A 12106-nucleotide genomic window follows, 5' to 3' on the forward strand; every position below is an offset into this window, starting at 1 on the left:
TGGTCAGGGAACTAGATCCCACCTGCTGCAACTGAGAGTTACCAGGCCATGCTGCAACAGAGACGGAAAATCCCTCTGCCCCTACTGAGACCCAGCACAGCCAAATAAATAAAGGGACCTCACAGAGCCAGCAGACAAGAAGACAAGGGCCAAAGTTGACTTTAGGAGCTGAAGATCAAAGTCCCTTGGTCTCATGCCTTGACAGTGTTTTCTGCACAAATAAACACAGGTCAGAGGTTAATAGGTTATATTTTTGGCTCCTCCAGCCAAGAAAAAAAAAAAAAATTTCAATACCTAGCAGGAAATTTTTCCATTAGAGGATCTTTTGTCTCCCTTGAGTTGGGACACTGCTTCATCTAGAATCTTTTTGTAAAATAGCAATGGCTTGGGACTGAGGGGATGGAACTGAGAAGGGGAATGGGAGGCATCAAGTTATTTCCTTGTAAAGAGTCTCCTCCACCATCCCAGCGAGAAAGGGGCACTGTGGAGGAGAGAAGATGGTTTCTGGGGCTGGGGGGTGGGGTGTGGAAGGCTGGGGATGGGAGGGAAGCTGTAGGGTTCACGGGACACTGAGCACATGGGAAGGAGTTGCTCCTCCCACGCCCCTCTACCCCTTGGACTTCTCTGCCTGTTGTTCTTTTCACAGTAGGTGCCAGAAAATCCAAGATAAACCCCAGCGTGATCACCATGCCTTCATCAGCTGACTCCCTTCACAGTCCCTCTCCAGGTGCTCCCTGAACTCCTGCCCTATTACACAAGCTGCAGTTGCCACCCACAACCCCCCCTTGGCTACCAACCCCCACCCCTGCCCCAAACCTTTGCCTGCTCCTCAACAAGCTGTTTGGGGGCCCTCGGTCTAGTTGGCACCCCAGGCAGGACAGTGTACACCTTTGCTAAGATCCCTGCAGTAGTGTCTGTAGTCATGAGAGAAAAGCCCATATTCCCCTGAGTTCTCAAATATATATATATATGTTGGGGCATAGATGATTAACAGTGTTGCGTTAGTGTCAGGGGTACAACAAAGTGATTCGGTTATACATACACATGTATCTTTTCTTTTCCAAATTCTTTTCCCATTTAGGTTATTACAGAATATTAAGCAGAGTTGCCTGTGCTATACAGTGGTTAGTCCTCTGTTGGTTATCTATTTTAAACACAGTAGTGTTTCACCTTCAGGTCATTTACTCTCATGCAGATAAAGAACTTCCCTATGTGGGCAAAAAAAGTCACCCAGGACAACCTAGAGCAGGAAAGAGGATGGAGTGATGACTAGAGAAGGGTATTGTGGCCTGTTTCATACATCTCAATCAAGAATACCTACATATCGTATTAAAACAGATGTGGAGGACTTCCTTGGTGGCCGGCCCAGTGGTTAAGAGTCTGCCTGCCAATGCAGGGGACTCGGGTTCAGTCCTTGGTCCGGGAGAATCCTACATGCCACGGGGCAGCTAAGCCCATGCACCGCAGCTCCTGAAGGCCACACGCCCAAGAGGCTGTGCTCCACAAGAAAAGTCACAAGGAGAAGCCCACGCTTGGACCCCACTTGCTGCAACTAGAGAAAGCCTGCGCATGGCAACAAAGACCCAGCACGGTCAAAAAATAAAGTGAATTAATTAAAAAAAAAATGGATGTGGACAGTGAGCCAGTCTACTGACCATGAGGCAACTTCCTGTCCTCAGGGGACATATTAGACACACATGCACACATTTCTAAACCCCAAAATTCTAGGAGTCAGCGTTCCGAAGCCAGTTCTCTCCTGTCCCAGTATTTGTTTTGTCTCCACCACGGGAAGCAAACCCTTGCTTACCAGCCAAGGTACACAAGAAGGAATTCCACGCTAAGGTTAGGTGGTGTGGAGACACCACGAACCACAGACTAACATGAAGGAGTAGCCAGCACCAGCTGGATCTTAAACACATTTGCTTTTTTAAATTTAGGAGCATTTATGTGGACAAAGTGATGCAGTGAATGTGTCCCATGCCTTCACTGGCCACTCATGTTGCGGAAGACACTGGGGGCTGTTCAAGTAATTTTGGGTTCCTAAATTACTTGAGTAATTCTAAATTACTTTGGGTTGCTCTGACCTTAGAGCACAAAATCTGGTTTGTCTAGAGGAGTTTGGGAAGCTGAAAGTTGAGTTCGACTTTTTTTTTTGGCTGTGCTAGGCTTTTATTTCTGTGCACGAGCTTGAGCTTTCTCCAGCTGCGGCGAGCAGGGGCTGCTCTCTAGTTGCGGTATGAGGGCTTCTCACTGCAGTGGCTTCTCTTGTTGCAGAGCACAGGCTCCAGGCCATGCAGGCTTCAGTAGCTGTAGCACATGGGCTCAAGACTTGTGGTACCCAGGCTCTAGAGCACGGACTCAATACTTGCAGTGCACAGGCTTATTTGCTCTGTGGCACGTGGGGGTCCTCCTGAATCAGGGATCGAACCTGTGTTTCCTGCATTGGCAGGCGGACTCTTTACCACTGAGCCACCAAGAGAAGCTTCTGAGCTCAACTTTACTTTTAACTAAGTTTAACTTCATCAATCTCAGCCCACCTTTCTAGCTAGTGGTGGGCTCCGGTGGCACCCCACCCTCCAACCCCCAACAACCAGATCCCACATTGTGCAAGATCTCTTTCCATTCGGAGGGAATGCATTGTCTGATGTCAGGGCAACCATGTCTAGATCTGGCAAAACATTACTACTAGGGTGAAGGGAGGGCCCTTTGGTGCACAGGATTCCATGTAAGAGCCCTGAGTGAGACCTGCTCATCTGCTCTGAAAGAAAGGCCTACGGATGAAGGAACCAATGTTTACCAAGTACCTTAGGCACTTCCCACAAATCACTTGTTATCCATTCAATCCTGAGAGGTCTCACTGTCCCTCTTACTGATGAGGGAACAAAGGCTTAGGGGAGTGACACACTGTGCTCAAGCTCAGAGCAGCTCCAAGCCACTTTGCTGTTCACGTCCCAGTCCATCCCCTCCCAGGTGTGCAAGGCCCTGACACATGTTATGAGGTCCTGGCAGATGTCAGCACAGGGAGTGGCTACAGGCGGAATTTCTATGGACCTTCGGTTTAGTCATAGCACTGAGGCCACAGGAATGGGTTTGCTGCTGCCAGTGGCGATCAGTTACCCTGTATCGGGCCTTCTCGGCCTGAGGAAGCCTCCAAAACCGGTGCTACTGGGTGTGAGGTGGGAATAGACAATCCCCTACCGACAGAGGGAAAACAACCCTCAAGAGGTGAAACCCTTCAGGCACAGGAGTACTATTCTGACATGTTTCATGAAAATCTTAAAATCATGTTATATACTGTCTATCCCATACTAAACTGGGGCTTCCCAGTTGTGCTAGTGGTAAAGAACTCACCTGCCAAAGCAGGAAACACGAGAGACGTGGGTTCGACCCTTGGGTCAGGAAGATCCCCTGGAGGAGGGCATGGCAATCCACTCCAGTATTCTTGCCTGGAGAATCCCATGGACAGAGGAGCCTGGCAGATTATGGTCCATAGGGTTGTGAAGAGATGGACACGACTGAAGCAACTGAGCATGCGTGCACACACACACTATACGCAACTGGCTTTGTGAATTTGCCAAATATCCTCAGGCCCCATGCCTTTACTCACACTTTCTTCCTCTTATGAAACCTTTCCAAACATCTCCTGGGAGCCACCACCCTCAACTCAAATGACTTTCTCCTCTGGTCTCAACAGAATTCACATACACCTGTTGTGGCTCTTTCCTCACTGCTTCCAGTGACATGTATGCTCTGTCCCCCAGCAGAGGGAGATGTCTACAGAAGCAGTCTGAGCTCTAATAAACCTCCCCCTAGGCAGAACACCTAGCCCAGTGCCTGGCACACAATGCCGTGCATGTTTGGTGAATTACATTCATCAGTGCGCAGCTATGTTCCCAGGTGGAAGGGGGAGTCTAAAATAGCACAGTGTGTGCGTGTTAGTCGCTCAGCCCTGTCTGACTTTGCGACCCCATGGACTGCAGCCCACCAGGCTCCTCCATCCGTGGAATTCTCCAGGCAAGAATACTGGAGTGGGTTGCCATTTCCTTCTCCAAAAATAGCACAGGCACTTGCTCAAATCCTTGAGGTTTGTTCCTATAAAAATGTCTCTTAAAAACTTGAGACACAGGGAAAGGGTCCTCTTCAGAGCACCCCCACACAGACATGTAGTCCACCCATCTAGATCTCTCTTTATGGGTCTCCCTTTATGTCTCCTACTCACCTGCAGCCAAAGCCCAGCCCCACGGCTGCCCGCAGATGCCCTCCGGTGGCTCTTCCAGGTAATGACAACACAAAAATGCCCAGAGAGTAGAGGGTAGGCTCTTTATTGGGAGGTGATTGCTGTACCACAGGAAGATAGGAGTCAGAGGAGACACAAGCAGTGTCAGCCCCAGAAATGTGGATCTCCTCTCCCAGGGAATATGTTTCTTCAGAAAATCCCACGAGGCTGGGACGGGAGAGCCCAAGGTTAGAAGCAGAACTGGAAAGCCTCGGTCACGTGCGGCTTCCAGGGTGCCAGGCTGGGGAGTAGGGAGGAGATACTCATGACGTGCCAGGTCTCCCCATCTGACACCACGGAGCTCTGGTAGGACAGCAGCTGCACCCCTGCCTCTGCAAGGAGGCCTGGAAGTAGAAGAAACCCCTGGTTAGCACCAGGCACAGGGGAAGGAGAAGCAGGAGGCTGGGAGTGGGCTCACAAGCCTTGATTTCTGACATCAGTATTGCAACAGGGGTGGTGGTCTCAGAACTGAAGAGCTGAGACAGAGGGAACAAAGGGCTCTGGTCAGCTCCCTCACTATTCCAGTAGCTTCAGGAACACCCTGACCATCAGGCAAGGCAGGGGAGGGAAGATTAGCTACAAAGAGCAAAAGCCACCAGCTGGACTTGCTGGCTGGCAGTTTTATCCAGACCATTAGCAGGGGAGAAAAGCAGGGGAAAAGTTCCTCTTGGCATCTGGCAAGGACATTGATATCAGGCCCCCTGAGGCCTGTGGACACTCATTCTCTGTCATACTTGGAAGTGCCCCAGGACCCCGAGCAGGTGGTGCCAGGGGCCTGAGGCAAGTCCAAGATGCCCACGACTGCTGGAGGGGATGCTCAGACAGGCTTTGTTGGATCAGGCTGACCACCACCCAGCCCTGCCATCAGGAAACCTGCAACTCAGTGGCTCTGAACTCCAGGATACACTTCTATAGGCCGTCTCAAACTGAGTCCTTAACCTGGTGAGCACCTGGCTAGTAACAGGGGCTCTGGGGTCCCACCCTTGCCGCATGGCTCTGCAACCTCAGATAAGGCAGTTAATCTCGCAATTCCACATCCAGCCCCACATGTTCTGGAAACTGCTGCAGATCCAGTGATGCCTACAGGCATGAAGAGGGGCTGAAGGAGGCAGAAATCCACAGACTGCAATCCCAGGACAGAGCCCTCCCCACACACACACAGCCGTCCCTGCCTCCAGGGCACTGGCCAGCCCCACAGGCCCTCCTCACCAATCATGGTCGGCAGCATCGCAGGGTTGGAGGCCTGAGCCCGGAACATGAGCAGCGGCTGGCCAGGGTGGAGAGGCACTTCTGGTCTGAAGACAGCTCCGTTGAGCGCCTGCAGCACAGGCTTGGTGCCCTGGACCAAGCCCACAGCCTGGTAGGGGGCACCTGCCAGGGCCACGGTCAGCAGGCATTCCCCAAAGTCCTGCTTCCCTGGTGTGGCAGGGTTGTGGGAGGTGGTCACCTGCAGAGAGGAGGCAAAGAGGCACAGTGACCCCCACTCCCTCCCTTGGCCTAAATGCCAATCTGTAGGGCATCAGCCTGGCCGCCACACTTAGCAATTCAGGGTCAGGGGAGAGGGCAGATGGGCAAGCCTGGCGCCCCTGAGTATGAGCTTCCTCCCTGAAGGAGGACGAAGAGATCTACCCGATACAGGTAAAGGCTTGGAGGGGAGGGTGGGAGGAGAAGGCAGAGGGAGGGAGGCAGACTTCTCTCTGTCCCCAGGATCATCCCTGAAGAAGGGCTGGACAAGCAGCCCAGCCACCAGAGGCAGTCCAGCCTGATCCCTCCGGTGCTGACTTCCTGCTCCCTGCACAGAAGCAGTGGCCAACCCAGGATGTCCGAGAGCAGGCGAAGGAGAGGAAGGGGGCCATGGGAGCTCACTGCCCACTGCCTCAGCCAGCTCGCGCTGGCTGAGAAACACAGACTTTGATCTTAAGATGGAACCAGAAGGGAAGACACCACAGGGAAGCCCCTGAGGGGCTGCAGAGGATAAGAGGATGTGTGGCGAGCTCCCGGAGTTTGCAGACTAGCCCAGACCCTGGGTAGGGTGGTAAAGGAGTGCTGGATGGAGAGTCAGAGGCTGATGCGGGGCCACCTCCCAGCTCCCAGCCGGGCTCTGAGATCTCCTTCTTGGCTGTGAAGTGGGGGTCCTGCTGGCCCTCTCGCTCACAGAGCAGTTATGCACACAGCACCTTCACAGTGTCAGTTCTCATGCTGATGCTCGGGGGCCGGCGGGGGGGAGGTCATGGCTGTCTCCCACAGGGAGGCACTGTCACCGGCAGGACTCACGCCCTGGGGAGTCCCCATCAGTGAGCAGAGCTGCGAGGAGCTCTGAACACAGGGGAGAAAGGCAGTGCTGAGGGGTGGAGGGGAGGGGATGGAGGGGAGGGGCGGGGAGGGTGCGCACATCGAGGCCGGCCTCTTTCACCAGCAGCATGGCGTTCACCAGGTTCACATTCGACTGCTGGGACGCATCCTTCAGGAGGCCGATGATGACGGCAGGGGCCAGGCAGCTCCCGGAGTTCTTCAGGGATGATCCTGGGGACGAAGAGAAGTTGCCGTCAGGGTGCTGTGTGTTGAGCAACACGGGAGCGGGCAGTGCACCCTGGCCCTGAGCCCTGGGTCACACGGCTCCTCACTGCCCTGGGGAGGCCCAAGCCCAGGCTGCTGGGCAGTTCTGGGGGATGGAGAGGCAGCCAGGGGTGGGGGACATACTGGGGGTCCACACCAGGGAGGCTCTACACCACTCTAAGAAACTCCTCTCCAGAACCCAGCCCAACTCCACTGTCCCCGGCCTGGCCACCTGGGTCTGCCTGTACCCTCACCCCTACTTGGCATTTCACCCTTGCTGGTCTCAGGAAGTGGAAGCAGAAAGGGGCAACCGAAGCACCTGAGCCAACCTCCCTGGCTCTGCCCCTTCCAGGTATTGGCAATGCTAGCGGTCTACCGCACCACCACCCCACCACTCCAGCCTTTCCGCAAGTGAGCAGATGTCCAACAGTCAGTGGGAGGACAGGCCTCTGCAGAGTACAGGGGACCCACTCCCCAGCTGAGCCCCTGAGGACGTCAGCCTGCCGGAGAGCCCACCTTAGAATGTTCCAGAGCACAAAATACCCCCAGCACCTGCCTTGTCTGACACACCCACCTCAGCTTTCACTTCACGGGTGAAGAACCCATGGCTCAGAGAAGGGGAAGTCCCAGGGCAGGTAAGCAACTGGGTCAAAACCAGAATAAAGGTTCTGTCGCTTCCCCCGGACTCCCTCCATCCATCCTACCGCCTCCCACAGGAAACTCCGAACCTTGTGGAGGTCCCTCTCGCATCCCAAACGTGCACATTTTTAAGAATACGGCATAACAGGACTTAGGAAAATTAAGCAGACTTCCCAATGACTGTGTGCCCCTCCCTTTCTGCCCTCACCTGGTAGCAAGCGGCCATACTCAAATGGAATGTGAGACACGGGGTCACAAAAACGGGGGTGTCTCCGAGCCCCTCCCTGGTCTGTGGCCTGCAGCAGACACACGCGCTGGGACTGCAGGAGTCCACAGCCCTCTCTGCCCTCCCTCTGCAGAGTCCCCAACTCACCCTGTGTCACCACCTGGATGGCCCCTTTGGGAGACCCAGCCCAGGCCTGCATCAGCGCCCCAAGAGCTTTAGCCAGACTGACCCAAGGCTTGGTGTGTGGACAGAAGATGCTGGCAAGGGCCTGGGCATTTACCTGCAGAGAGAGGGGAGCAGGACTGAGGTCAGGGTGGGGAGGGACAGGGCACCCCTGCCCGAATCGGCTCCCAGACAAGGTCTTAAGGCCAAGCCTCAGCTCCACATGGAGAGCAGGCAGCAGGGGGCCAGCCTGGTTTTTGGGTGTCTTGGGGTGATAACCTTCATCAGCCACCCACAAGATGACAGCTTGTTCCTGTCGCTGAGGAGTGCTATACAGCCAGAAAACGGCACAGCTCCCTGGCTCCCCCTATTGGCTCCCCTAAGCACAAAAGGCTCCCCGACTTCAAACTGCCAAGAGGGGAGCAGGGAAGAGAGGGAAGGGACATCTCCCTCTTCTCTGAATGTGCCGCCACCCCTCCCCAACTCCACCAGAGATTTGATTTTCCTGTGCAAAGGAAGGAAGATGGGTCTTTGACGTAAAGCATGTGGAGAGTCACAGATCACTTAGACCTAGAGTAGTGGGTCTCTCTGGAATGGCTTTCCTATCTGCCTTCATTTTTATTTTCTTTTATTTTTTTTTAAATGTATATACTTGTTTTTTGTGTGTGTGTGTGTTTTTTTAATTTTATTTTATTTTTAAACTTTACAATATTGTATTAGTTTTGCCAAATATTGAAATGAATCCGCCACAGGTATACCTGTGTTCCCCATCCTGAACCCTCCTCCCTCCTCCCTCCCCATACCATCCCTCTGGGTCATCCTAGTGCACCAGCCCAAAGCATCCCGTATCGTACATCAAACCTGGACTGGCAACTCATTTCATACATGATATTATACATGTTTCAATGCCATTCTCCCAAATCTCCCCACCCTCTCCCTCTCCCACAGAGTCCATAAGACTGATCTATACATCAGTGTCTCTTTTGCTGTCTCATACACAGGGTTATTGTTACCATCTTTCTAAATTCCATATATATGCGTTAGTATACTGTATTGGTGTTTTTCCTTCTGGCTTACTTCACTGTGTAATAGGCTCCAGTTTCATCCACCTCATTAGAACTGATTCAAATATATTCTTTTTAATGGCTGAGTAATACTCCATTGTGTATATGTACCACAGCTTTCTTATCCATTCATCTGCTGATCGACATCTAGGTTGCTTCCATGTCCTGGCTATTATAAACAGTGTTGCAATGAACATTGGGGTACACGTGTCTCTTTCCCTTCTGGTTTCCTCAGTGTGTATGCCCAGCAGTGGGATTGCTGGATCATAACGCAGTTCTATTTCCAGTTTTTTAAGGAATCTCCACACTGTTCTCCATAGTGGCTGTACTAGTTTGCATTCCCACCAACAGTGTAAGAGGGTTCCCTTTTCTCCACACCCTCTCCAGCATTTATTGCTTGTAGACTTTTGGATCGCAGCCATTCTGACTGGAGTGAAATGGTACCTCATAGTGGTTTTGATTTGCATTTCTCTGATAATGAGTGATGTTGATGGAACTGGAGGAATCAACCTACCTACTTCAGGCTCTATTACAAAGCCATAGTTATCAAGACAGTATGGTACTGGCACAAAGAGAGAAATATTGATCAATGGAACAAAAAAGAAAGCCCAGAGATAAATCCACGCACATATGGACACCTTATCTTTGACAAAGGAGGCAAGAATATACAATGGAGAAAAGACAATCTCTTTAACAAGTGGTGCTGGGAAAACTGGTCAACCACTTGTAAAAGAATGAAACTAGAACACTTTCTAACACCTTACACAAAAATAAACTCAAAATGGATTAAAGATCTCAACATAAGACCAGAAACTATAAAACTCCTAGAGGAGAACATAGGCAAAACACTCTCCGACATACATCACAGCAGGATCCTCTATGACCCACCTCCCAGAATATTGGAAATAAAAGCAAAAATAAACAAATGGGACCTAATTAAACTTAAAAGCTTCTGCACATCAAAGGAAACTATTAGCAAGGTGAAAAGGCAGCCTTCAGAATGGGAGAAAATAATAGCAAATGAAGCAACTGACAAACAACTAATCTCAAAAATATACAAGCAACTCCTACAGCTCAACTCCAGAAAAATAAATGACCCAATCAAAAAATGGGCCAAAGAACTAAATAGACATTTCTCCAAAGAAGACATACAGATGGCTAACAAACACATGAAAAGATGCTCAACATTTTTATTTTATATCTTGATTTTAAGTGTGTTTTTACACTGTCACAAAACACTCTGTCTAAATACCACAATTTGTAAGGCGGGATTTAGACACTTTTTTTTTTTTTTTTGCCATACCACACAGCGTGTGGGATCCCAGTTCCCCAACCAGGGACTGAACCCAGGCCACAGTAGTGAAAGCACTGAGTCCTAACTACTGGACCACCAGGGAATTCCCTGAATTCATACACTTTTGATGATCCTATCACTCCTCAAATGTGGACTCCTGTGAAGTCCACACAGGCCTGCTGGGCAGTTGCAAAGAGGCAGAAGCCACATAATCCTCCAATGCTGTGAAGTCTAGGGTCTGGCCAGCTGGACCCCCCGCTGACAACAAAGCAGCATGTTCAGGGTCAAAATGTCTATTTCGTCTTGTGGCTCAAGATGTCTCTGAATTAAGTATCTGGCCACTTACACTGAGGCAACCTGTAAAGAGAATCATCTAAGAAGGATTTAATTAGAATCCTGGGGTTGGATGCAAATCAATCAAGCAGACGTAATGAAAGGAAAACGTAGATCTTTCTATTTCTGTTTCCACAGAGAAAACTGGCAGAGAATGAAAGAAGATGGAGCCCTAATGATGGAAACAGCTGAGGAGGCAGGACTCCCCAGCAGACCCTGCTGTGTGATGGGGTCCCGGGTGTGATGGCGCCCCACGGCTGGCTCCCCTTTGATCCTCTCTGAAGTGCACAGAAAGAAAGGGCAGTGAGTCCCAGAACTGCAAGAGGAGAACTGAAGGGCCAGGTGACGGCTGTGGGGGCAGAACTGCAGAGGGCAGGGGGAAAGCGTTCACCGGAGAAGCCCCAAGGTATGCGCCACACCTGGTTCCTTCCCCACGCAGGCCAGAGCGCTGCTCGCCAGAGGTCTGCCGAGTCAAAAGGGGCATCTATCTTCTCTAGAAGACGAGCAGGAGGCTCCAGGAAGAGCCAAGGCATTCGGGTGCCAACCTGATCCTCAAGCTAGTCTGTGCCTCAGGTCACAGCAGAAAGGAACTGGAGAGGACCCAGTAAAGAATGAGGGACACTGGGGCTTCCGGGGTGACAAGGAGGTCTTTCTTACAAATGCCTGTGGTACCCGAGCCACTGCAGGGTAAAACAGGCATTTGTTCCTAATTTGAGACTAAGTTTAATGATCTGACTGAGATCTGACCACATAAGTAAGAAGGGGACATTTCATGGGTCCCTTACTTTCTCAGCATGTAGCGGTCACGGTGGCCTGGAGAGTTGGGCTCCCAAACAAGGGCTGAACAAAGCACTCTGTGTCTCTCCCGCCATAACTCTGTCCTCAGAAGCGAAAAGCCCTATGCTGAAGGTCAGCCAGGAAGGTCAGGGACCACCCTCCAGCCCTGCCCCCTCCATTCATTATTGGTTAAGTATTTGGGGTAGAGCCACATGAGCTGCAGAAAAGCTTACATCCTGCTCTGGGTTTGTTTGTTTTTTTTTTATCCTTTGAAAACTTAAAGAGTATAATTAAGGACTAAAATATAAACTCATGAAATCTTAATAACAAGAATGTGGCTCATGGCAAAAGGATTGGGATGGAGTGACACAGGCCAAGCAAATATTCGTGAAGGGGTAGGTGGCAAGCCCCCTGAAGAAGAGTCATGCATTCCTTATTCACCCCTGCTGTGCCAAGTCGCTTCAGTCATGTCCGACTCTTTTGCGACCCTATGGACTGTAGCCCACCAGGCTCCTCTGTCCATGGGATTCTTCAGGAAAGAATACTGGACTGGGTTGCTGTGCCCTCCTCCAGGGGATCTTCCCAATCCAGGAATTGATCCCACATCTCCTGCATGAGCAGGCAGGGTCTTTACTACTAGCGCCACCTGGGAAGCCCCCCTTATTCACCCCTGTGTCCCCAAAGGGCTATGATAGCATCTGGCACCCACCAGAGTTTAGGGACCATCTGAAGACTGAATGAATGAGATAGGACATGAAGTATAAGACAGGTTCAGCTTG

At 51.3% G+C, this 12106-nt stretch overlaps 1 protein-coding gene across 1 annotated transcript in view; it reads right to left on the reverse strand.

Moving 5' to 3' along the window:
- Positions 1–4306: 4306 nt before the first annotated feature.
- Positions 4307–12106, reverse strand: part of PHGDH (phosphoglycerate dehydrogenase) — a 31732-nt gene continuing 23932 nt past the window's right edge. The window contains exons 9-12 of the mRNA XM_019956711.2: positions 7845–7977; positions 6669–6799; positions 5486–5723; positions 4307–4620 (exon numbers count right to left, since the gene is read on the reverse strand). Coding sequence (XP_019812270.2) covers positions 4466–4620; positions 5486–5723; positions 6669–6799; positions 7845–7977 — 657 coding nt within the window. The 3' untranslated portion in view covers positions 4307–4465. The remainder of the gene's footprint in view (positions 4621–5485; positions 5724–6668; positions 6800–7844; positions 7978–12106) is intronic.

The sequence above is a fragment of the Bos indicus genome, chromosome 3, assembly GCF_029378745.1.
Source record: "Bos indicus isolate NIAB-ARS_2022 breed Sahiwal x Tharparkar chromosome 3, NIAB-ARS_B.indTharparkar_mat_pri_1.0, whole genome shotgun sequence".
In the NCBI taxonomy this organism is placed as follows: Eukaryota; Metazoa; Chordata; class Mammalia; order Artiodactyla; family Bovidae; genus Bos; species Bos indicus.